This window comes from Lactuca serriola, chromosome 3, assembly GCF_051521515.1.
Source record: "Lactuca serriola cultivar US96UC23 chromosome 3, Lser_US96UC23_V15, whole genome shotgun sequence".
Lineage (NCBI taxonomy): Eukaryota > Viridiplantae > Streptophyta > Magnoliopsida > Asterales > Asteraceae > Lactuca > Lactuca serriola.
The window spans coordinates 111542296-111570135 of record NC_136410.1 but is presented as its reverse complement, the minus strand read 5'-3'; the positions used below and the strand labels follow the sequence as shown (position 1 = coordinate 111570135).

Below are 27840 nucleotides of genomic sequence, written 5' to 3'. Positions count from 1 at the left end.
TACATCGTGCGGCTTTCCAAGGTAGATATCGTTGAATACCGACACTAGTCTAGCACATTGATGTCATTGTTTGCACCAGCTGGACCAAAGAATGCATGTTATATCCAAAGATCATGTGATGCGATAGCCTCTAGAATGATCGTCGGCTCTTTGTGGTCGCCTCTCATGTACTGACCACGCCATGCGTTGGGGCATAATGACCAACTCCAATGCATGCAATCGATACTACCTAGCATTCCAGGGAATCCATGCTTGCCTTCATGCACCGTGTACAATTGGTGGATATCGTTGATAGTTGGTTTGTGCAAATATCGTTGCCCATAAACCAAACAGATCACTTTGCAGAACTTGTACACACACTCCCGTACGGTATACTCTGACATCCTAAAATACTCGTCCCATTTATCTGCGCCCATGTCATATGCTAGCTGACGAATTGCAGTCGTACATTTTTGAACGAGAGAGAAACTTTTTACCCGCCTTGCATCCATTTTCCATTGAAAATATGGAAAGCGGCCTTCCAAATCGTCAACAATACGTAAGAATAGTTCTTTTCTCATCCGGAACCGACGTCGAAAATTTACAGTGTATATGGCGTCATCTGCAAAATAATCTTCTATAAGGCGATTGTGTCCGGCTTCGTGATTTCTACGCAACCACGACTTTCTTAGCTTAGATCGTGCACGTGATGTTTCGCCTAGTCGGTTGTGATAGTATGCAACCGTTTTCGCCATGACGGAACCAATAAACTTATTATCCTCTACGGCCGTCGAATCGAATGATAAAGATGATAACATTTTGAATAATATTTTTTGGAGAGAAGTATAAGATATGAGTTAAAAAAATGATTGGATATTGTGGTATTTATAGTTTAAGAAAAGGGAAAGAAAAAAAAATGTATATAACGGCTATGTAGCCGTTTGGAATAAAAAAAGAAAAAAAACAGAAAAAAAAAAAATTAAACACCCAATCAAATGAAGAGAGAGAGTGCGGGACTCCCTCCCCCCCATCTCTTTCCCGCGTTTCCTTTCCCGCACCACGGGTGCGGTGTTTCTCCACGCGGAACGTTTCCCGCGGTCTTCCCCGCTTACCATACCGTCCGCCCTTAAAATGAAAAGACAAAAATACTCCCACATGGAATGTTCTAACGTACAAAACAGACGGCATCCACAGAGAGGGACTAGGCGTGGAGCATAGTTATATAGTTATATCTAGAGGATGGTTCAATTTAGAAAAATAAATTATGGGTGTATAATAGATAAAACAGTGCATAATAGATAAAACAACATGGACCATTTGTGTAATTTACTTAAAACTGAATTCTACTTTCTTAGTTCTTTACAGTGCGTGGATTTTGATTCACAGAAAGAAAAACTGATTTCGCTGTATTCCTTTTCCCCCACGGTAAAGCTCACGATCCCACCAAACCTAAGTTGCTCTTGTGTACCTCTCATGACCAGATCTTCAAATATACATCAAATTTATTTCTAAAAGTAGAAACTTACGATATAATGCTTTGTTTATACATTTGATTTAACAAATAAACTAATAAAAATAATTACATACATCTCTCATCAAATATTATAAATACATATTTATTATAAAATCAAAAAACTAGTGGACCGTAATCAATTTAATCAATGTTTTATAGCCATTACATATATAAAGCAAAATCTTATAAAACCCACTAATACTTTTCTAAAACAACCATCTGTAAGATTTTTTTTATTCGTGTGTTTGAGTAATTGTTTTTTGAAGTCTCGTACTATCCACATGTTTAACTTAAACGTTTTGCTCTACACCCTCCTCACTTCTCCATTCTACCTAATACATGTATATATGTATTTATATATATACACACATGTATCTATATATATATTTCTTCATCTTCCTCAACTAATTCATTGTTAAGAAAGCCTAGAAACTAACGATTGGGGAAGATGACGACTAATCATACGTTCTTTTTTGGAAAATCCTTTTTTATTATTTGCATTTTCATGTGTGTTTCATTGCTTTCTCTTGAGGTCAAGGCAGCCACCAAGAAGTATCAGTTTAATGTAAGTTCGTAGTTTCTATGGCTTTTAATTACCATGTTGGTAAAACCCATTTCACCACATTAGTTTATTGGTTTCGTTGCAATGTTTGTTTCGTATATTATACAAAATGATTGTATTATATTCTTGTATTTAAAAAAGGTCGAAGTGAAGAACGTTAGCAGATTGTGCCATGCAAAACCAATTGTAACTGTAAATGGGAGGTTTCCAGGTCCAACAGTTTACGCTCGAGAAGGCGATAGAGTTCTCATCAACGTCTCAAACCATGCCCAATACAATATGTCCATTCATTGGTATGAGGTTTAAAAATTATTTATTACACAAACAAACGCATACACAATATATCTTTTATTTTAAGCTTGTTATATGTCGCTCCATTTTGTGACCTTTATACGTCTCACTCAATGACTCATAGTATTCTTTTACACTATTGAAGGAAAAACGATATTCTATTCTATCATATTCGTTGGAGTCTTATATGGTTAATTATGGTTTCTTGGCTCTCTTTTTTAGGCATGGTCTGAAACAATATGCTAACGGGTGGGCCGATGGACCGGCATACATCACACAATGCCCGATCCAGACCGGGAATAGCTACGTTTATGACTTTAACATTACAGGCCAAAGAGGGACACTTTGGTGGCATGCACATATTCTATGGCTCAGAGCAACTGTTTATGGTGCTATTGTAATTTTACCTAAACAATCAGTGCCATTTCCATTCCCACGCCCCGATGGAGAACAAGTCATCGTGTTTGGTAAACAATATGTGTACTTTGAACGTACTTTCATCGTTAAATGTTTTTCAAATCGGATAAATTAAAAACACAAAATATTTGTTATTCGTAGGTGAATGGTGGCATGCGGATGTTGAACAGGTTGTGAAGCAAGGGAACGCTTTAGGTTTGCCACCAAATATGTCCGACGCGCACACGATCAATGGAAAACCGGGCCCACTTTTTCCATGTTCTGAGAAACGTATGTATAAGCTAATTATACTCATCAATAATCTATTCATTAATGCATTTTACATCTTGTAACTTTATTTATTTTGGGATTTTTTTTTTCATTTTAGATACGTTTGCTATGGAAGTTGAGCAAGGAAAGAAATACCTCTTGAGAATAGTCAACGCTGCACTCAACGACGAACTATTTTTTGCAATCGCCGGCCACAACATGACGGTGGTGGAGATCGATGCAGTTTACACAAAACCATTCACCACAAATGCTTTACTAATAGCCCCAGGCCAAACAACGAATGTGATCGTCTCCGCCAACCAGACTCCCGGCCGCTACTTCATGGCGGTGCGACCATTCCAGGATGTTCCAATTCCGGTTGACAACAAAACAGCCACCGCCATTTTCCAATATAAAAACATTCCGACCACCGTCATCCCTACACTCCCTGTTCTACCATTACCTAATGACACCAACTTTGCTTTAAGTTATAACCAAAAGCTCCGGAGCTTAAACACCCCTAACTTTCCGGCGAATGTGCCGTTGAAAGTTGACCGGAACTTGTTTTTCACTATCGGGCTTGGGAAGAGTGATTGTGCTACGTGTCTCAATGGAACTCGACTTTCTGCATCCTTGAACAACATAACATTTGTCATGCCAGAAACTGGACTTCTTCAGGCTCATTATTTTAACATGAAAGGAGTGTTTAAAACTGATTTTCCCGATAAGCCTCCGACGACTTTTAACTACACTGGTGCTCCCCTTACAGCTAATCTTTTCACTTCAAAGGGAACACGGTTAAGCAAAATCGCGTTTAATTCCACCGTTGAATTGGTCATACAAGATACCAATTTGTTAAGCGTTGAATCTCACCCTTTTCATCTTCATGGGTTTAATTTTTTTGTCGTGGGAACTGGCATTGGCAACTTTGATTCTTCTAGGGATCCGGCCAAGTATAACTTGGTTGATCCACCGGAGAGGAACACCGTCGGTGTTCCCACCGGTGGTTGGACTGCCATTCGATTCCGAGCTGATAATCCAGGTATCGATCGTCTTACCACAAACAAAACACACACATATAGACACAACGTTAAAATCCATATGTAACTAATTCTTGTATAGGTGTTTGGTTCTTTCACTGTCATTTGGAGTTGCACACCGGATGGGGATTAAAAACGGCGTTTGTGGTGGAAAATGGGTCGGAAAAAGATCAAGTGGTTCGTCCTCCACCAAAGGATCTTCCATCGTGCTAACCAATAAGTGTACATATTCTGATAAAGGTTGCGGTTTGTTTGAGAGTTTGACAAGGAATGAAACTGGAAAAAGAAAAAAAAATCATGTTTCATACTTTGTTGTGTGTATTTTTAAAACAATTGTTTCATTTTTTTTATTAAGTTGACATGTCAATTGTCACATGTAAATTTTCGATGAGCTTTAAGGTAGTGAATCAAATGTTGCACAAACCCTATGTGAAATTACTGGAGGCCCTCTAGCTCTAGTTAGTTCCTACGATCCATAAAATTCGAACCTTATTGTTTTGGACCCTATTGTTGTTGTTCCTCATATTCCTCCTGTTCAACCCTCACCACCAACCAAACCTGATCCACTAATGGGTGAACTTAACTCTAAAGAAATGGACTCTGAACTCCGCTTCCAACTAGAGTTTGGCTCACTTTCCGTGAAATACAATCGTCCTTTCAACAAGCCATATAAAAATCATTTCCAAGCTTTTCACCAAAACAACCGTTTCTAGGAACCTCACCAAAACAATCCTCAACCTTTCAACAAACCTTCAGAAAATCCACCATCCTACAAGCCTAACCTTCCCACACAAAATCACACCTCGGAATCATCACAAATTCCGAAGTCGGAAAAACCCAAGATTGTATGTCACAAATGTAGCCATGCAAACCACTTTGCCAAAGATTGCTTAGCTGATGTCTCATATAAACCCAAGATCAAGGACTCTGCTTACTATGCACATCGAACTCAAGAAATGGCAGAAAGTGAAAAGGCTTTTATTACCACTATATCAAGGGATGTAGAGGGGTATTGGTCATCTGGAGATGATGATGACATAACCACTGGCAGGAACATGTGTCTTATGGCTCGACAAGAAATAGAATGTGATGAAGGCTACTGGTCATCTGGGTCGGAGAGAGATGATGAAGATGTTGAGCCAAACTACTGCTACATGGCTACCAACGATCCACCTGGTAGAAGCATCGTTCAACAGACACTCTATGCTTTGAAGCAAGAAATAATATGGTATATCGATAGTGCTTGCTCCATGCACATGACAGGGCAGAAAGACTATGCAAGATCTCAAACTTTCACAGAATGTTGGCTATGTGACGTATGGCAACAACTCCAACTCTTGTTTCTGAGGTTATGGCATTCTTACAAATGGCAACTTCTTATCATGTACTTCAAGAACATCAACAACATCTTCAACAAACTTAAGAGCATGAAGATCACTTGGGTTTTCAACAAGAGAAATATATCTCTTATTAAACAAATCTCTTTCTTCTCCTTCCTCTCGATTTTCACTATAAGCTACCATGAGACAATAAGATCCAAACAAGAAATCAATCTTTAAAAGTGGTTAGAAAATCAATCTTCCAAGATCATCCTTCAAACCTCCATAAGAAACCATAGTTTCCCATGAAATCAACCGGCTTAACACTAATCCATAAAATTGATATTCGTTAACTTTGTATTTCACATGTTTAACGATCACAACCCAAGAATCATACTCTAAATACCCCATGATCACAAGAACTTGAAAATTTCTAGAGAGAAAGTGATTTTGAATGGGTTTTCTAGAGAGAGAAAGCAAAAATCACTTGAATTCTAATGGAGAAAATCGAATTATGAATAGAACCAAAGATGAATTCGATTTATAGAATCCAAAAACTCTCTATAACACGAAGATCAAAACTCAAAATGAAGAATCACCAAATCTAGAATGCCACCATGGATCAATTCTTGATCTAATCAAGAATACCCGATCTGATATCAATTGTTGAGCATCAACGCTACCGGTTAATCTAAAACCAATTGGTGTTAGAAATGGCGCAACCTTACCCATATAGCGCATTCATCCCTCCAGGACCAGACATTCGATTGTAGCACTCCAGGCAATCGTGCGAGGACTTGGTCAATGCCATTTTTGACCCCCAACAATCCCCCCCCCCCTCAGAAATTGCTCCTTGAGAGAATCGAAATCTCGCCACTGGCTTTGATACCAATTGTAGAGGTGTTGATTATGATGGCATGTGCGGAATAAGAAAAGATCTAGTGAAGCATCGTAGTAACTAAAGAACACAAGGAGTAAATAAATCTTGGCAAGCTCATATTAGATCTAGAAAGAACATACAAAGTGGGTCTTCTATAAATTCTCTCTCTAGTCTAACACTCCAAATAGTTTCTTACATAATGGGAGTCACTCACTTCTTATTTATAGGAAAGACTCAACTCATTTACACATACAAGATACTCGACATCCAAGCGTAACTTTGCACCCTAATAGAATCCCCTTTATTACCCCGCCCCCGATTGATTTTGGGCTTTTTTTTTTGCTAAACGAAGTTGCTATTTAGGCTAAAAGAAACTATTTTTTAGGTAACAAATAATCATTTATAGCAGAATTTTACATGTTAAAAATAAAAAAGTTATGGTATCTTAAAAACACTATACTAACAACTTAAAAACATGTATTTTGATGAATTTTGGAAGCTTAAAATCATGTTATTGTTATTATATTTATATAATTAATATATTTAAATATATGTTTAATTTATTAACAGGTCCCCATGGGGGTTCGGGACAGGATTGTCTACCTCCACCCCTGCCCGAGAAATTAAAACGGGGGTTAACCTTGCCCCCGCCCCCGTCCCCACCCCCGATTTTTTTTTTTAATTTCTCCAAATGGGACTGGCCCCCACAGGAACAAGGTCCCACAGGACTTTTTGACATCCCTACTTAAAAATACTTTAATAAAAATAATATTAACATGCACGAATGATCCCTATGGTTTGGTCCAATCTACGCACCTAGTCCTAGTGTTACTGTTCTGTTCATTTTGTCCAATATAACACCCATGTGCCAAGCTAGCAGGGGATATTTTTGTATCTTAAATATTGATGTCATATTACTACCACATTAAGGATACCGAAGCATTTCATTATGAGTTGGCCTATACATAAAACAATGGTGAATTGGCCTATACATGAAATAATGGTGAATTGGCCTATACATGCAACAATGGGAGAAATTAATATAGTATATAGATATGGTATTGTTGCTTCATTTTTCTGAATTTTCAACAATGGAATGTGATAGAGTGTCAAGGCATTGGCAAAAAAAACTGGAATATCAAATGATGAAGGTGTTAGTCAAAGGGTAAAAGGAAAAGGGGTTATCGTAGGGAGTTGAAAGAAAGGGGATATTATCCCTAGAATGTTAAACATTGACTTTTCTTGGTTTAACAATGTTTTCTGCATGTATTTTTTTGTTCTTTTTAATTGTTTTTAACTTCGAATTATCATTCGGTGTTGTTTAAACAATGGTTAACTACAATCTCATAGATGGTTTGTTTAATGGTTCTTTAAACAATGGTTAACTTTGTTATCACTACAAAAAACTATGCCCTTAGCGGCGACACAATTACCGACGACGAAGGATTTTAGCGACGACCCTACCATTTGTCGCAGCTAAAAGCCTTCGTCGTCGGTAATTGTGTCGCCGCAAAATGATTCTCACCCGAATCCGTGTTTTCCCCCTCTGATAGATCTCATCCATTCGATCGAGTATCTAATCCAACAGTTGGGGCCTCTTATCCGCACAGACCTAATATCGGCGACATTCGTGTCGCCGCTAATATTCAAAAAAGTCATCGATAATAGTGGTCTAAAAAAAGACGCGATACCCTTCCCTCCAGATAGTCAACGCTGTTGATTCGCGTCGCCGGTAAAGCATAAATTGTTGCTGACACAAAAGAATATTTTATGTTAGTCGGAGGGTATCAAGATATCTCGAGAGCATTAGCCAACCCTCCAGAGGGTATGGAAGTTGATAACTGGAAGAAAGCAGTTGAGTATTTCCAAACGAACGAACATAGAATTGCTTCAGACAGGAACAAAAAAGTTCGTGAAATGCAAACAAATGTGAATCGGGGGGGGGGGGGGGGGTCGAGCTCGTATGGCGGTACTTGTTATAAGAAGGTAACGTACGATACATGTAATTAATTATTTAAAATATAATCTAATTTTTAAAGTTAATCTGAACCTTAAGAGAGTGGAAACGTTTCGCAAAGCTCATACCGATAGAGATGGTGTATTTGCTAATGCTGAGGCGGAACAATAATATGTAAGTATTTAATTATAATTTTATCATATAATTAAATGTTTATTTATACTTAATTGTTACTCACTTTGGGGAGTTACAGAATCGGTTAGTCGGAGAGCTCTTAGAACAAACCCAAGGTGAAAGTGAGTTAACACCCGCTCAAGAAAGAGCTTCTTTTAAGAAAGTATTAGGAGAGCGATGTGGCCATATCAGAGGCATCGACCGTAAAACTTCTGCTCTCCCACCGATTTCACAGCCATCACAACCAACACCACAACCATCACAACCATCACAGGTAAAACAATCTACTTTGGTTTTTTGTGGTGATTATTTGCAAAAAGCTTTGGTAATTAGGATTTTGTCCCAAGTGGAAGAAATAGCAATGTACTTTGGTTTTTTGTCTTAGTTTAAAAATAGCAATCTACTTTTGCATCATAAAATGCATGTTAATTTGGTAATTTTGGTTTTGTGGTGATTATTTGCTAAAAGCATTAATAAATGGGTTTTTGTCCCAAGTGCAAGAAATAGCAATGTACTTTGGTTTTTTGTCATAGTTTAAAAATAGCAGTCTACTTTGGTATCATAAAATGCATGTTGATTTGGTAATTTTGGTTTTGTGGTGATTATTTGCTAAAAACTTTGGTAATTAGGTTTTTGTCCCGAGTGCAAAAAATAACAACGTACTTTGGTTTTTTGTCTTAATTTAAAAATAACAATCTACTTTAGCACCATAGAATTCATGTTGATTTGGTAATTTTGGTTTTGTGGTGATTATTTGCTAAAAACTTTTGAAATTAGGTTTTTGTCCCAAGTGCAAAAAATAACAACGTACTTTTGTTTTTTTGTCTTAGTTTAAAAATAGCAATCTACTTTAGCATCATAAAATGCATGTTGATTTGGTAAGTTTGGTTTGTGGTGATTATTTGCTAAAAACTTTGGTAATTGGGTTTTTGTCCCAGGTGCAAGAAATAGCAATGTACTTTGTTGTTAATTATGTAGTTGAAAAATCTTCATGCAAGGCTCAACGACCCGACATGTAGGGATGAACTTTATTTGTTTTTTCAATCCCAAAATAATCGAGTAAACGATGGGAACGAAGATGATGGTATGTAGGGATGAGTATTATTTGTATATTACAGTTGTTGTCACACTTTGCTACTTGTTAGATTGTAAAAAATTTTGTTGTTTTCTGTAATTACCGGCAACACTATTACCGACGATATTATTGCTTTTTATATTTAATCAGATGTTATGTAATTATCATGCGACAGTGTTACCGGAGACATTATTACTTTTTATATTTAATCGAATGTTATGTAATTACCGACGACACTATCACTTTTGATATTTAACCGGATATTTGCTTTGTAATTAGCGTCGACACTATTATTTTTGATATTTAATCGAATGTTGTTATTTTTGATATTTAATCGAATGTTGTTATGTAATTACCAGCGACATTATTACTAGCAACAAAAATCGTTGATTAAAAAAAATTAAAAAATGAAAATTGTTATTACCAGCGACATCATTATTACCGATGACATCATCATTAGCGGCGACAATTCTCATTAGCGGCGACAAGTTAATCAATAGCAACGAAGCAGTAACAACGACTTATTACCGGCGACATGTCACTGCTATTACTATTATCGGCGACCAGGGCCGGTCCATAGCTTTTTAATGCCCCGGGCGAAAAAACTTAAAAATGCCCCAAGACTTTTATTAAATCTACCTACAACATAAATTAGCTAGTTTCTTTTTTCAAACAACTTCATATCCATTAAAACTTAAACTAGCAAACATCACTAAAACATTTTATTTGTGCTTTGTGAATTAAAAAATATAATTACTACGATCTTTTGTATGAATTATAAAAATCAGTTAATACATCATAGTTAACAATAGCATGATTAACAAGTATAGTGTATCTCCATTTTATTTAATTTTTTTACAAAAAAAAAATTATAACCATGACATAAACAAAATTGTAAATTGTGATCACAAAAACTAGATACATTAAACTGTTACAAACACACTACTCCAAATGTTAATATCTTGAATGTCATATGAAAATTTAAAACAAAAAATGTCAAGGTCTTCGTTTGTGATATAATCTCAAAATTGAAACAAATACTCTTTAAATCCACTGTGAACAAAGTATTTTGTCAGCAACACAAACATTTTAAGAATTGCAGCAGTACCCACTTAAGGAAATCAGCCTTATACGGGCATCAAATCCAAGGGCATAATCGTCCATCCAAGCTATCCCTTTAATATGCCTTGAAACCATACTCCATCAAGGGCAGAATTGTCCATAGAGGGGAAACACTTTTAAAATCTAAACCAACCAAAACAAGGCAAAGATTACCTTGCAGCCGTGAAAAAATCGAGAGAAAAACACAGATCAGAAAAAAATGATATCTAGAAAAGATAAGCATTAGACTAAGCACCGGTAATTCCGTAAGAAAAGGAGCAAGATCATCGAAAGATGAAAGGCATCCAAAAAACGAAAAAATATTTCTTCTTGTTCTCAACAGAAATCCAGAGGCAAGAGAGTAGAGAGTTTATAGAAACTAAGGTTCTTCACAGAAATCGGGAGACGTATCTATTGCGTATCCAAAGAAGAGTCTCTTAACCAATCGACGATTGGGAAAAGCAATCGACTTCTTGTCTTCTACATCCTGCCCTTTCATCTTTCTAGGCGGCCACTGGGAAGATGGGAACCAGACTCCAATAGTCGAAGCGCGTGACATGGTTGATCGTAGATGCTGAATTCCTTTGGGCCAAATACCTATAATATTAACATTATGGACGAAATTTATGCCCCTCATCTCTTGCTGCCATGGGCCTATGCCCAATTCGCCCAGGTATCAGGGCCGGCCCTGCCGGCGACAATTTGACCTTTTAGCGGCTATCTTTTTCCTTGTAGTGTATGTTTAATAGTTAGATATATGTTTGTTTTTTTAGTGGTTTGTTTAACTTCGAATTAAGCTTTGCTTCTAATTAACACAATTGGGTCGTCAATGAATCAATTAAGCCAACAAAACTATCAATTTCATTGATCTCCCAAAAGTTAGATTGCATTATACAACCAATTACATGTGCACAACATTATCGTCTTCAATTTCCGACTATCATCTTCAAGTTTGTTTATAAGACCTCGATAACCCTGGGATTTGGCAGAACGTAAACATGTTTCCTTGTCACCCTAACCAATGAACCTATAACATGGTCTATGTAAAGTTCAAATTCAAACACCTTAACCAGTACAAGGGTGGGCATTGGTCCACCCAAATAAATTTGAGTTTATATATATATATATATATATATATATATATATATATATATATATATATATATATATATATATATATATATATATATATATTAAAATTTTTATAAATTACACTGACCTTAACATCATTATTTCACAAGGGTTAGGCTAAAAATAACCTAGAGCATTTCACCTTCTTCGTACAAGCATAAACTCATCTTCATGGATTGTTATTAGTCCATAAAGTGTGTATAACACGGTTGGTAGACCGAAATTGCATTTTGTTTTTGATGATTTATGATTTCGTGATTAGTGAAAGAAATTAGGGAGAAGGGTGTCAAGGACATAATGATCATTCAAAGAGTTTTTAATGGGCATTAAAGTGAAAAGTCAAAAATGCGTCCATCATACAAGGCACGGCATCCTCACAAGGGGACTAGGCATGTAGCATGGTTTTATTTGGAGGATGGTTTGAGTTAGAAAAAAAAAAAAAAAAGTTAAGGATTAGATGAACATAATTAATCAAATGATATAGACCATTTGTGTTATTTAATGTAAAGTTAAACAATACAATTTTAGTTTTTTGACTTTTTTCATGTGCGTGGATTTGTTTAAGAGAAAGAAAATCTTAATTTTGGTTGTATTCCTTTTCTCTCAACGGTAAAGCTCATGACCACACCTAACATAAGTTGCTCTTGTATACCTCTCATGGCCAGATCTTCAAATATACATCAAATTTATTTCCAAAAGTAGAAACTAACTGTATAATGCTTTGTTTTTACATTTTGTTTAACACATAGACTAATTAAAAAAAATATATTTACAATATACATCTCTCATCAAATATTAAAAATACATTTTTATTATAAAATCAAAAAAATCTATGAACCCTAATCAATTTAATCAATGTTTTACAGCCATTACAGATACAAAGCAAAATCTTATAAAAACCATAATAACTTTTAAAACAGCCACGTACCAATAAGAGTATTTTTTATTTGTGTGTTTGAGTAATTGGTTTTTGAAGTCTCTTACTATATACATGTTTAACTTAAACGTTTTCCTCTACAACCTCCTCACTTCTCCACTCTACCTAATACATGTATACATGTGTGTATATATATACACACACATGTATCTATATCTATATCTTCATCTTCCTCAACACTAATTCATTCTCAAGAACACACACGAATCAACTACTGGGGAAGATGACGACTAATCATACATTCATTTTCGAAAAATCCCTTTTTATTATTTGCATTTTGATATGCATTTCATTGCTTTCTCTTGAGGCCAAGGCAGCCACCAAGAAGTATCAGTTTAATGTAAGTTAATTTGTAGTTTTGCAATGTCGTGATATATAGCTAGTTTCTGTGGTTTTTAAATTTTAATTCACCATGGTTGCTAAAACCCGTTTGGCCACAATAGTTTATTGGTTTCGTTGCAATGTTTGTTTCGTATATTATAGAAAATGATTGTGTTATATTCTTATATCTGAAAAAGGTCGAAGTGAAGAACGTTAGCAGATTGTGCCATGCAAAACCAATTGTAACTGTAAATGGGAGGTTTCCAGGTCCAACAGTTTACGCTCGAGAAGGCGATAGAGTTCTTATCAACGTTTCAAACCATGCCCAATACAATATGTCCATTCATTGGTATGAGGTTTAGAAATTATTTATTATACAAACAAACGCATATATACAAAATATATCTTTTCTTTTAAGCTTGTTATATATCTCTCCATTTTGTGACCTTTATACGTCTCACTCAATGACTCATAAGATTGGTTTATACTATTGAAGTAAAAACGATATTTTATTCTATCATATTTGTTGGTGTTTTATGGCTCTCTTTTTTAGGCATGGTCTGAAACAGTATGCTAACGGGTGGGCTGATGGACCGGCGTACATCACACAATGCCCGATCCAGACCGGGAATAGCTACGTTTATGACTTTAACATTACCGGCCAAAGAGGGACCCTTTGGTGGCATGCACATATTCTATGGCTCAGAGCAACTGTTTATGGTGCTATTGTAATTTTACCTAAACAATCAGTGCCATTTCCATTCCCACGACCCGATGGAGAACAAGTCATCGTGTTTGGTAAACTATATGTGTACTTTGAACGTACTTTCATCGTTAAATGTTTCTCAAATCGGATAAATTAAAAACACAAAATATTTGTTATTCGTAGGTGAATGGTGGCATGCGGATGTTGAACAGGTTGTGAAGCAAGGGAACGCTTTAGGTTTGCCACCAAATATGTCCGACGCGCACACGATCAATGGAAAACCGGGCCCACTTTTTCCATGTTCTGAGAAACGTATGTATAAGCTAATTATACTCATCAATAATCTATTCATTAATGCATTTTACATCTTGTAACTTTATTTATTTTGGGATTTTTTTTTTCATTTTAGATACGTTTGCTATGGAAGTTGAGCAAGGAAAGAAATACCTCTTGAGAATAGTCAACGCTGCACTCAACGACGAACTATTTTTTGCAATCGCCGGCCACAACATGACGGTGGTGGAGATCGATGCAGTTTACACAAAACCATTCACCACAAATGCTTTACTAATAGCCCCAGGCCAAACAACGAATGTGATCGTCTCCGCCAACCAGACTCCCGGCCGCTACTTCATGGCGGTGCGACCATTCCAGGATGTTCCAATTCCGGTTGACAACAAAACAGCCACCGCCATTTTCCAATATAAAAACATTCCGACCACCGTCATCCCTACACTCCCTGTTCTACCATTACCTAATGACACCAACTTTGCTTTAAGTTATAACCAAAAGCTCCGGAGCTTAAACACCCCTAACTTTCCGGCGAATGTGCCGTTGAAAGTTGACCGGAACTTGTTTTTCACTATCGGGCTTGGGAAGAGTGATTGTGCTACGTGTCTCAATGGAACTCGACTTTCTGCATCCTTGAACAACATAACATTTGTCATGCCAGAAACTGGACTTCTTCAGGCTCATTATTTTAACATGAAAGGAGTGTTTAAAACTGATTTTCCCGATAAGCCTCCGACGACTTTTAACTACACTGGTGCTCCCCTTACAGCTAATCTTTTCACTTCAAAGGGAACACGGTTAAGCAAAATCGCGTTTAATTCCACCGTTGAATTGGTCATACAAGATACCAATTTGTTAAGCGTTGAATCTCACCCTTTTCATCTTCATGGGTTTAATTTTTTTGTCGTGGGAACTGGCATTGGCAACTTTGATTCTTCTAGGGATCCGGCCAAGTATAACTTGGTTGATCCACCGGAGAGGAACACCGTCGGTGTTCCCACCGGTGGTTGGACTGCCATTCGATTCCGAGCTGATAATCCAGGTATCGATCGTCTTACCACAAACAAAACACACACATATAGACACAACGTTAAAATCCATATGTAACTAATTCTTGTATAGGTGTTTGGTTCTTTCACTGTCATTTGGAGTTGCACACCGGATGGGGATTAAAAACGGCGTTTGTGGTGGAAAATGGGTCGGAAAAAGATCAAGTGGTTCGTCCTCCACCAAAGGATCTTCCATCGTGCTAACCAATAAGTGTACATATTCTGATAAAGGTTGCGGTTTGTTTGAGAGTTTGACAAGGAATGAAACTGGAAAAAGAAAAAAAAATCATGTTTCATACTTTGTTGTGTGTATTTTTAAAACAATTGTTTCATTTTTTTTATTAAGTTGACATGTCAATTGTCACATGTAAATTTTCGATGAGCTTTAAGGTAGTGAATCAAATGTTGCACAAACCCTATGTGAAATTACTGGAGGCCCTCTAGCTCTAGTTAGTTCCTACGATCCATAAAATTCGAACCTTATTGTTTTGGACCCTATTGTTGTTGTTCCTCATATTCCTCCTGTTCAACCCTCACCACCAACCAAACCTGATCCACTAATGGGTGAACTTAACTCTAAAGAAATGGACTCTGAACTCCGCTTCCAACTAGAGTTTGGCTCACTTTCCGTGAAATACAATCGTCCTTTCAACAAGCCATATAAAAATCATTTCCAAGCTTTTCACCAAAACAACCGTTTCTAGGAACCTCACCAAAACAATCCTCAACCTTTCAACAAACCTTCAGAAAATCCACCATCCTACAAGCCTAACCTTCCCACACAAAATCACACCTCGGAATCATCACAAATTCCGAAGTCGGAAAAACCCAAGATTGTATGTCACAAATGTAGCCATGCAAACCACTTTGCCAAAGATTGCTTAGCTGATGTCTCATATAAACCCAAGATCAAGGACTCTGCTTACTATGCACATCGAACTCAAGAAATGGCAGAAAGTGAAAAGGCTTTTATTACCACTATATCAAGGGATGTAGAGGGGTATTGGTCATCTGGAGATGATGATGACATAACCACTGGCAGGAACATGTGTCTTATGGCTCGACAAGAAATAGAATGTGATGAAGGCTACTGGTCATCTGGGTCGGAGAGAGATGATGAAGATGTTGAGCCAAACTACTGCTACATGGCTACCAACGATCCACCTGGTAGAAGCATCGTTCAACAGACACTCTATGCTTTGAAGCAAGAAATAATATGGTATATCGATAGTGCTTGCTCCATGCACATGACAGGGCAGAAAGACTATGCAAGATCTCAAACTTTCACAGAATGTTGGCTATGTGACGTATGGCAACAACTCCAACTCTTGTTTCTGAGGTTATGGCATTCTTACAAATGGCAACTTCTTATCATGTACTTCAAGAACATCAACAACATCTTCAACAAACTTAAGAGCATGAAGATCACTTGGGTTTTCAACAAGAGAAATATATCTCTTATTAAACAAATCTCTTTCTTCTCCTTCCTCTCGATTTTCACTATAAGCTACCATGAGACAATAAGATCCAAACAAGAAATCAATCTTTAAAAGTGGTTAGAAAATCAATCTTCCAAGATCATCCTTCAAACCTCCATAAGAAACCATAGTTTCCCATGAAATCAACCGGCTTAACACTAATCCATAAAATTGATATTCGTTAACTTTGTATTTCACATGTTTAACGATCACAACCCAAGAATCATACTCTAAATACCCCATGATCACAAGAACTTGAAAATTTCTAGAGAGAAAGTGATTTTGAATGGGTTTTCTAGAGAGAGAAAGCAAAAATCACTTGAATTCTAATGGAGAAAATCGAATTATGAATAGAACCAAAGATGAATTCGATTTATAGAATCCAAAAACTCTCTATAACACGAAGATCAAAACTCAAAATGAAGAATCACCAAATCTAGAATGCCACCATGGATCAATTCTTGATCTAATCAAGAATACCCGATCTGATATCAATTGTTGAGCATCAACGCTACCGGTTAATCTAAAACCAATTGGTGTTAGAAATGGCGCAACCTTACCCATATAGCGCATTCATCCCTCCAGGACCAGACATTCGATTGTAGCACTCCAGGCAATCGTGCGAGGACTTGGTCAATGCCATTTTTGACCCCCAACAATCCCCCCCCCCCTCAGAAATTGCTCCTTGAGAGAATCGAAATCTCGCCACTGGCTTTGATACCAATTGTAGAGGTGTTGATTATGATGGCATGTGCGGAATAAGAAAAGATCTAGTGAAGCATCGTAGTAACTAAAGAACACAAGGAGTAAATAAATCTTGGCAAGCTCATATTAGATCTAGAAAGAACATACAAAGTGGGTCTTCTATAAATTCTCTCTCTAGTCTAACACTCCAAATAGTTTCTTACATAATGGGAGTCACTCACTTCTTATTTATAGGAAAGACTCAACTCATTTACACATACAAGATACTCGACATCCAAGCGTAACTTTGCACCCTAATAGAATCCCCTTTATTACCCCGCCCCCGATTGATTTTGGGCTTTTTTTTTTGCTAAACGAAGTTGCTATTTAGGCTAAAAGAAACTATTTTTTAGGTAACAAATAATCATTTATAGCAGAATTTTACATGTTAAAAATAAAAAAGTTATGGTATCTTAAAAACACTATACTAACAACTTAAAAACATGTATTTTGATGAATTTTGGAAGCTTAAAATCATGTTATTGTTATTATATTTATATAATTAATATATTTAAATATATGTTTAATTTATTAACAGGTCCCCATGGGGGTTCGGGACAGGATTGTCTACCTCCACCCCTGCCCGAGAAATTAAAACGGGGGTTAACCTTGCCCCCGCCCCCGTCCCCACCCCCGATTTTTTTTTTTAATTTCTCCAAATGGGACTGGCCCCCACAGGAACAAGGTCCCACAGGACTTTTTGACATCCCTACTTAAAAATACTTTAATAAAAATAATATTAACATGCACGAATGATCCCTATGGTTTGGTCCAATCTACGCACCTAGTCCTAGTGTTACTGTTCTGTTCATTTTGTCCAATATAACACCCATGTGCCAAGCTAGCAGGGGATATTTTTGTATCTTAAATATTGATGTCATATTACTACCACATTAAGGATACCGAAGCATTTCATTATGAGTTGGCCTATACATAAAACAATGGTGAATTGGCCTATACATGAAATAATGGTGAATTGGCCTATACATGCAACAATGGGAGAAATTAATATAGTATATAGATATGGTATTGTTGCTTCATTTTTCTGAATTTTCAACAATGGAATGTGATAGAGTGTCAAGGCATTGGCAAAAAAAACTGGAATATCAAATGATGAAGGTGTTAGTCAAAGGGTAAAAGGAAAAGGGGTTATCGTAGGGAGTTGAAAGAAAGGGGATATTATCCCTAGAATGTTAAACATTGACTTTTCTTGGTTTAACAATGTTTTCTGCATGTATTTTTTTGTTCTTTTTAATTGTTTTTAACTTCGAATTATCATTCGGTGTTGTTTAAACAATGGTTAACTACAATCTCATAGATGGTTTGTTTAATGGTTCTTTAAACAATGGTTAACTTTGTTATCACTACAAAAAACTATGCCCTTAGCGGCGACACAATTACCGACGACGAAGGATTTTAGCGACGACCCTACCATTTGTCGCAGCTAAAAGCCTTCGTCGTCGGTAATTGTGTCGCCGCAAAATGATTCTCACCCGAATCCGTGTTTTCCCCCTCTGATAGATCTCATCCATTCGATCGAGTATCTAATCCAACAGTTGGGGCCTCTTATCCGCACAGACCTAATATCGGCGACATTCGTGTCGCCGCTAATATTCAAAAAAGTCATCGATAATAGTGGTCTAAAAAAAGACGCGATACCCTTCCCTCCAGATAGTCAACGCTGTTGATTCGCGTCGCCGGTAAAGCATAAATTGTTGCTGACACAAAAGAATATTTTATGTTAGTCGGAGGGTATCAAGATATCTCGAGAGCATTAGCCAACCCTCCAGAGGGTATGGAAGTTGATAACTGGAAGAAAGCAGTTGAGTATTTCCAAACGAACGAACATAGAATTGCTTCAGACAGGAACAAAAAAGTTCGTGAAATGCAAACAAATGTGAATCGGGGGGGGGGGGGGGGGTCGAGCTCGTATGGCGGTACTTGTTATAAGAAGGTAACGTACGATACATGTAATTAATTATTTAAAATATAATCTAATTTTTAAAGTTAATCTGAACCTTAAGAGAGTGGAAACGTTTCGCAAAGCTCATACCGATAGAGATGGTGTATTTGCTAATGCTGAGGCGGAACAATAATATGTAAGTATTTAATTATAATTTTATCATATAATTAAATGTTTATTTATACTTAATTGTTACTCACTTTGGGGAGTTACAGAATCGGTTAGTCGGAGAGCTCTTAGAACAAACCCAAGGTGAAAGTGAGTTAACACCCGCTCAAGAAAGAGCTTCTTTTAAGAAAGTATTAGGAGAGCGATGTGGCCATATCAGAGGCATCGACCGTAAAACTTCTGCTCTCCCACCGATTTCACAGCCATCACAACCAACACCACAACCATCACAACCATCACAGGTAAAACAATCTACTTTGGTTTTTTGTGGTGATTATTTGCAAAAAGCTTTGGTAATTAGGATTTTGTCCCAAGTGGAAGAAATAGCAATGTACTTTGGTTTTTTGTCTTAGTTTAAAAATAGCAATCTACTTTTGCATCATAAAATGCATGTTAATTTGGTAATTTTGGTTTTGTGGTGATTATTTGCTAAAAGCATTAATAAATGGGTTTTTGTCCCAAGTGCAAGAAATAGCAATGTACTTTGGTTTTTTGTCATAGTTTAAAAATAGCAGTCTACTTTGGTATCATAAAATGCATGTTGATTTGGTAATTTTGGTTTTGTGGTGATTATTTGCTAAAAACTTTGGTAATTAGGTTTTTGTCCCGAGTGCAAAAAATAACAACGTACTTTGGTTTTTTGTCTTAATTTAAAAATAACAATCTACTTTAGCACCATAGAATTCATGTTGATTTGGTAATTTTGGTTTTGTGGTGATTATTTGCTAAAAACTTTTGAAATTAGGTTTTTGTCCCAAGTGCAAAAAATAACAACGTACTTTTGTTTTTTTGTCTTAGTTTAAAAATAGCAATCTACTTTAGCATCATAAAATGCATGTTGATTTGGTAAGTTTGGTTTGTGGTGATTATTTGCTAAAAACTTTGGTAATTGGGTTTTTGTCCCAGGTGCAAGAAATAGCAATGTACTTTGTTGTTAATTATGTAGTTGAAAAATCTTCATGCAAGGCTCAACGACCCGACATGTAGGGATGAACTTTATTTGTTTTTTCAATCCCAAAATAATCGAGTAAACGATGGGAACGAAGATGATGGTATGTAGGGATGAGTATTATTTGTATATTACAGTTGTTGTCACACTTTGCTACTTGTTAGATTGTAAAAAATTTTGTTGTTTTCTGTAATTACCGGCAACACTATTACCGACGATATTATTGCTTTTTATATTTAATCAGATGTTATGTAATTATCATGCGACAGTGTTACCGGAGACATTATTACTTTTTATATTTAATCGAATGTTATGTAATTACCGACGACACTATCACTTTTGATATTTAACCGGATATTTGCTTTGTAATTAGCGTCGACACTATTATTTTTGATATTTAATCGAATGTTGTTATTTTTGATATTTAATCGAATGTTGTTATGTAATTACCAGCGACATTATTACTAGCAACAAAAATCGTTGATTAAAAAAAATTAAAAAATGAAAATTGTTATTACCAGCGACATCATTATTACCGATGACATCATCATTAGCGGCGACAATTCTCATTAGCGGCGACAAGTTAATCAATAGCAACGAAGCAGTAACAACGACTTATTACCGGCGACATGTCACTGCTATTACTATTATCGGCGACCAGGGCCGGTCCATAGCTTTTTAATGCCCCGGGCGAAAAAACTTAAAAATGCCCCAAGACTTTTATTAAATCTACCTACAACATAAATTAGCTAGTTTCTTTTTTCAAACAACTTCATATCCATTAAAACTTAAACTAGCAAACATCACTAAAACATTTTATTTGTGCTTTGTGAATTAAAAAATATAATTACTACGATCTTTTGTATGAATTATAAAAATCAGTTAATACATCATAGTTAACAATAGCATGATTAACAAGTATAGTGTATCTCCATTTTATTTAATTTTTTTACAAAAAAAAAATTATAACCATGACATAAACAAAATTGTAAATTGTGATCACAAAAACTAGATACATTAAACTGTTACAAACACACTACTCCAAATGTTAATATCTTGAATGTCATATGAAAATTTAAAACAAAAAATGTCAAGGTCTTCGTTTGTGATATAATCTCAAAATTGAAACAAATACTCTTTAAATCCACTGTGAACAAAGTATTTTGTCAGCAACACAAACATTTTAAGAATTGCAGCAGTACCCACTTAAGGAAATCAGCCTTATACGGGCATCAAATCCAAGGGCATAATCGTCCATCCAAGCTATCCCTTTAATATGCCTTGAAACCATACTCCATCAAGGGCAGAATTGTCCATAGAGGGGAAACACTTTTAAAATCTAAACCAACCAAAACAAGGCAAAGATTACCTTGCAGCCGTGAAAAAATCGAGAGAAAAACACAGATCAGAAAAAAATGATATCTAGAAAAGATAAGCATTAGACTAAGCACCGGTAATTCCGTAAGAAAAGGAGCAAGATCATCGAAAGATGAAAGGCATCCAAAAAACGAAAAAATATTTCTTCTTGTTCTCAACAGAAATCCAGAGGCAAGAGAGTAGAGAGTTTATAGAAACTAAGGTTCTTCACAGAAATCGGGAGACGTATCTATTGCGTATCCAAAGAAGAGTCTCTTAACCAATCGACGATTGGGAAAAGCAATCGACTTCTTGTCTTCTACATCCTGCCCTTTCATCTTTCTAGGCGGCCACTGGGAAGATGGGAACCAGACTCCAATAGTCGAAGCGCGTGACATGGTTGATCGTAGATGCTGAATTCCTTTGGGCCAAATACCTATAATATTAACATTATGGACGAAATTTATGCCCCTCATCTCTTGCTGCCATGGGCCTATGCCCAATTCGCCCAGGTATCAGGGCCGGCCCTGCCGGCGACAATTTGACCTTTTAGCGGCTATCTTTTTCCTTGTAGTGTATGTTTAATAGTTAGATATATGTTTGTTTTTTTAGTGGTTTGTTTAACTTCGAATTAAGCTTTGCTTCTAATTAACACAATTGGGTCGTCAATGAATCAATTAAGCCAACAAAACTATCAATTTCATTGATCTCCCAAAAGTTAGATTGCATTATACAACCAATTACATGTGCACAACATTATCGTCTTCAATTTCCGACTATCATCTTCAAGTTTGTTTATAAGACCTCGATAACCCTGGGATTTGGCAGAACGTAAACATGTTTCCTTGTCACCCTAACCAATGAACCTATAACATGGTCTATGTAAAGTTCAAATTCAAACACCTTAACCAGTACAAGGGTGGGCATTGGTCCACCCAAATAAATTTGAGTTTATATATATATATATATATATATATATATATATATATATATATATATATATATATATATATATATATATATATATATATATATATAAAATTTTTATAAATTACACTGACCTTAACATCATTATTTCACAAGGGTTAGGCTAAAAATAACCTAGAGCATTTCACCTTCTTCGTACAAGCATAAACTCATCTTCATGGATTGTTATTAGTCCATAAAGTGTGTATAACACGGTTGGTAGACCGAAATTGCATTTTGTTTTTGATGATTTATGATTTCGTGATTAGTGAAAGAAATTAGGGAGAAGGGTGTCAAGGACATAATGATCATTCAAAGAGTTTTTAATGGGCATTAAAGTGAAAAGTCAAAAATGCGTCCATCATACAAGGCACGGCATCCTCACAAGGGGACTAGGCATGTAGCATGGTTTTATTTGGAGGATGGTTTGAGTTAGAAAAAAAAAAAAAAAAGTTAAGGATTAGATGAACATAATTAATCAAATGATATAGACCATTTGTGTTATTTAATGTAAAGTTAAACAATACAATTTTAGTTTTTTGACTTTTTTCATGTGCGTGGATTTGTTTAAGAGAAAGAAAATCTTAATTTTGGTTGTATTCCTTTTCTCTCAACGGTAAAGCTCATGACCACACCTAACATAAGTTGCTCTTGTATACCTCTCATGGCCAGATCTTCAAATATACATCAAATTTATTTCCAAAAGTAGAAACTAACTGTATAATGCTTTGTTTTTACATTTTGTTTAACACATAGACTAATTAAAAAAAATATATTTACAATATACATCTCTCATCAAATATTAAAAATACATTTTTATTATAAAATCAAAAAAATCTATGAACCCTAATCAATTTAATCAATGTTTTACAGCCATTACAGATACAAAGCAAAATCTTATAAAAACCATAATAACTTTTAAAACAGCCACGTACCAATAAGAGTATTTTTTATTTGTGTGTTTGAGTAATTGGTTTTTGAAGTCTCTTACTATATACATGTTTAACTTAAACGTTTTCCTCTACAACCTCCTCACTTCTCCACTCTACCTAATACATGTATACATGTGTGTATATATATACACACACATGTATCTATATCTATATCTTCATCTTCCTCAACACTAATTCATTCTCAAGAACACACACGAATCAACTACTGGGGAAGATGACGACTAATCATACATTCATTTTCGAAAAATCCCTTTTTATTATTTGCATTTTGATATGCATTTCATTGCTTTCTCTTGAGGCCAAGGCAGCCACCAAGAAGTATCAGTTTAATGTAAGTTAATTTGTAGTTTTGCAATGTCGTGATATATAGCTAGTTTCTGTGGTTTTTAAATTTTAATTCACCATGGTTGCTAAAACCCGTTTGGCCACAATAGTTTATTGGTTTCGTTGCAATGTTTGTTTCGTATATTATAGAAAATGATTGTGTTATATTCTTATATCTGAAAAAGGTCGAAGTGAAGAACGTTAGCAGATTGTGCCATGCAAAACCAATTGTAACTGTAAATGGGAGGTTTCCAGGTCCAACAGTTTACGCTCGAGAAGGCGATAGAGTTCTTATCAACGTTTCAAACCATGCCCAATACAATATGTCCATTCATTGGTATGAGGTTTAGAAATTATTTATTATACAAACAAACGCATATATACAAAATATATCTTTTCTTTTAAGCTTGTTATATATCTCTCCATTTTGTGACCTTTATACGTCTCACTCAATGACTCATAAGATTGGTTTATACTATTGAAGTAAAAACGATATTTTATTCTATCATATTTGTTGGTGTTTTATGGCTCTCTTTTTTAGGCATGGTCTGAAACAGTATGCTAACGGGTGGGCTGATGGACCGGCGTACATCACACAATGCCCGATCCAGACCGGGAATAGCTACGTTTATGACTTTAACATTACCGGCCAAAGAGGGACCCTTTGGTGGCATGCACATATTCTATGGCTCAGAGCAACTGTTTATGGTGCTATTGTAATTTTACCTAAACAATCAGTGCCATTTCCATTCCCACGACCCGATGGAGAACAAGTCATCGTGTTTGGTAAACTATATGTGTACTTTGAACGTACTTTCATCGTTAAATGTTTCTCAAATCGGATAAATTAAAAACACAAAATATTTGTTATTCGTAGGTGAATGGTGGCATGCGGATGTTGAACAGGTTGTGAAGCAAGGGAACGCTTTAGGTTTGCCACCAAATATGTCCGACGCGCACACGATCAATGGAAAACCGGGCCCACTTTTTCCATGTTCTGAGAAACGTATGTATAAGCTAATTATACTCATCAATAATCTATTCATTAATGCATTTTACATCTTGTAACTTTATTTATTTTGGGATTTTTTTTTTCATTTTAGATACGTTTGCTATGGAAGTTGAGCAAGGAAAGAAATACCTCTTGAGAATAGTCAACGCTGCACTCAACGACGAACTATTTTTTGCAATCGCCGGCCACAACATGACGGTGGTGGAGATCGATGCAGTTTACACAAAACCATTCACCACAAATGCTTTACTAATAGCCCCAGGCCAAACAACGAATGTGATCGTCTCCGCCAACCAGACTCCCGGCCGCTACTTCATGGCGGTGCGACCATTCCAGGATGTTCCAATTCCGGTTGACAACAAAACAGCCACCGCCATTTTCCAATATAAAAACATTCCGACCACCGTCATCCCTACACTCCCTGTTCTACCATTACCTAATGACACCAACTTTGCTTTAAGTTATAACCAAAAGCTCCGGAGCTTAAACACCCCTAACTTTCCGGCGAATGTGCCGTTGAAAGTTGACCGGAACTTGTTTTTCACTATCGGGCTTGGGAAGAGTGATTGTGCTACGTGTCTCAATGGAACTCGACTTTCTGCATCCTTGAACAACATAACATTTGTCATGCCAGAAACTGGACTTCTTCAGGCTCATTATTTTAACATGAAAGGAGTGTTTAAAACTGATTTTCCCGATAAGCCTCCGACGACTTTTAACTACACTGGTGCTCCCCTTACAGCTAATCTTTTCACTTCAAAGGGAACACGGTTAAGCAAAATCGCGTTTAATTCCACCGTTGAATTGGTCATACAAGATACCAATTTGTTAAGCGTTGAATCTCACCCTTTTCATCTTCATGGGTTTAATTTTTTTGTCGTGGGAACTGGCATTGGCAACTTTGATTCTTCTAGGGATCCGGCCAAGTATAACTTGGTTGATCCACCGGAGAGGAACACCGTCGGTGTTCCCACCGGTGGTTGGACTGCCATTCGATTCCGAGCTGATAATCCAGGTATCGATCGTCTTACCACAAACAAAACACACACATATAGACACAACGTTAAAATCCATATGTAACTAATTCTTGTATAGGTGTTTGGTTCTTTCACTGTCATTTGGAGTTGCACACCGGATGGGGATTAAAAACGGCGTTTGTGGTGGAAAATGGGTCGGAAAAAGATCAAGTGGTTCGTCCTCCACCAAAGGATCTTCCATCGTGCTAACCAATAAGTGTACATATTCTGATAAAGGTTGCGGTTTGTTTGAGAGTTTGACAAGGAATGAAACTGGAAAAAGAAAAAAAAATCATGTTTCATACTTTGTTGTGTGTATTTTTAAAACAATTGTTTCATTTTTTTTATTAAGTTGACATGTCAATTGTCACATGTAAATTTTCGATGAGCTTTAAGGTAGTGAATCAAATGTTGCACAAACCCTATGTGAAATTACTGGAGGCCCTCTAGCTCTAGTTAGTTCCTACGATCCATAAAATTCGAACCTTATTGTTTTGGACCCTATTGTTGTTGTTCCTCATATTCCTCCTGTTCAACCCTCACCACCAACCAAACCTGATCCACTAATGGGTGAACTTAACTCTAAAGAAATGGACTCTGAACTCCGCTTCCAACTAGAGTTTGGCTCACTTTCCGTGAAATACAATCGTCCTTTCAACAAGCCATATAAAAATCATTTCCAAGCTTTTCACCAAAACAACCGTTTCTAGGAACCTCACCAAAACAATCCTCAACCTTTCAACAAACCTTCAGAAAATCCACCATCCTACAAGCCTAACCTTCCCACACAAAATCACACCTCGGAATCATCACAAATTCCAAAGTCGGAAAAACCCAAGATTGTATGTCACAAATGTAGCCATGCAAACCACTTTGCCAAAGATTGCTTAGCTGATGTCTCATATAAACCCAAGATCAAGGACTCTGCTTACTATGCACATCGAACTCAAGAAATTGCAGAAAGTGAAAAGGCTTTTATTACCACTATATCAAGGGATGTAGAGGGGTATTGGTCATCTGGAGATGATGATGACATAACCACTGGCAGGAACATGTGTCTTATGGCTCGACAAGAAATAGAATGTGATGAAGGCTACTGGTCATCTGGGTCGGAGAGAGATGATGAAGATGTTGAGCCAAACTACTGCTACATGGCTACCAACGATCCACCTGGTAGAAGCATCGTTCAACAGACACTCTATGCTTTGAAGCAAGAAATAATATGGTATATCGATAGTGCTTGCTCCATGCACATGACAGGGCAGAAAGACTATGCAAGATCTCAAACTTTCACAGAATGTTGGCTATGTGACGTATGGCAACAACTCCAACTCTTGTTTCTGAGGTTATGGCATTCTTACAAATGGCAACTTCTTATCATGTACTTCAAGAACATCAACAACATCTTCAACAAACTTAAGAGCATGAAGATCACTTGGGTTTTCAACAAGAGAAATATATCTCTTATTAAACAAATCTCTTTCTTCTCCTTCCTCTCGATTTTCACTATAAGCTACCATGAGACAATAAGATCCAAACAAGAAATCAATCTTTAAAAGTGGTTAGAAAATCAATCTTCCAAGATCATCCTTCAAACCTCCATAAGAAACCATAGTTTCCCATGAAATCAACCGGCTTAACACTAATCCATAAAATTGATATTCGTTAACTTTGTATTTCACATGTTTAACGATCACAACCCAAGAATCATACTCTAAATACCCCATGATCACAAGAACTTGAAAATTTCTAGAGAGAAAGTGATTTTGAATGGGTTTTCTAGAGAGAGAAAGCAAAAATCACTTGAATTCTAATGGAGAAAATCGAATTATGAATAGAACCAAAGATGAATTCGATTTATAGAATCCAAAAACTCTCTATAACACGAAGATCAAAACTCAAAATGAAGAATCACCAAA

At 36.3% G+C, this 27840-nt stretch overlaps 4 protein-coding genes across 4 annotated transcripts; 3 read left to right on the top strand and 1 right to left on the bottom strand.

The window, feature by feature from the left end:
- Nucleotides 1–98: 98 nt before the first annotated feature.
- LOC145095626 (uncharacterized) lies at nucleotides 99–734 on the bottom strand. The gene has a single exon (XM_079033472.1). It carries the CDS (start codon nucleotides 732–734, stop codon nucleotides 99–101), a length of 636 nt encoding a protein of 211 aa, XP_078889598.1.
- A 1168-nt stretch (nucleotides 735–1902) lies between these two features.
- Nucleotides 1903–4486, top strand: LOC145093049 (laccase-11-like). The gene is made up of 6 exons (XM_079031085.1): nucleotides 1903–2057; nucleotides 2196–2347; nucleotides 2568–2812; nucleotides 2904–3032; nucleotides 3130–4053; nucleotides 4134–4486. The coding sequence occupies exons 1-6, from the start codon at nucleotides 1941–1943 to the stop codon at nucleotides 4262–4264; spliced, it is 1698 nt and encodes a 565-aa protein (XP_078887211.1). The 5' UTR covers nucleotides 1903–1940; the 3' UTR covers nucleotides 4265–4486.
- An 8316-nt stretch (nucleotides 4487–12802) lies between these two features.
- LOC145093048 (laccase-11-like) lies at nucleotides 12803–15418 on the top strand. Its single transcript, XM_079031084.1, has 6 exons — nucleotides 12803–12965; nucleotides 13144–13295; nucleotides 13500–13744; nucleotides 13836–13964; nucleotides 14062–14985; nucleotides 15066–15418. The coding sequence occupies exons 1-6, from the start codon at nucleotides 12849–12851 to the stop codon at nucleotides 15194–15196; spliced, it is 1698 nt and encodes a 565-aa protein (XP_078887210.1). The 5' UTR covers nucleotides 12803–12848; the 3' UTR covers nucleotides 15197–15418.
- An 8319-nt stretch (nucleotides 15419–23737) lies between these two features.
- Nucleotides 23738–26353, top strand: LOC145093047 (laccase-11-like). The gene is made up of 6 exons (XM_079031083.1): nucleotides 23738–23900; nucleotides 24079–24230; nucleotides 24435–24679; nucleotides 24771–24899; nucleotides 24997–25920; nucleotides 26001–26353. The coding sequence occupies exons 1-6, from the start codon at nucleotides 23784–23786 to the stop codon at nucleotides 26129–26131; spliced, it is 1698 nt and encodes a 565-aa protein (XP_078887209.1). The 5' UTR covers nucleotides 23738–23783; the 3' UTR covers nucleotides 26132–26353.
- The last annotated feature ends 1487 nt before the right edge of the window (nucleotides 26354–27840 follow it).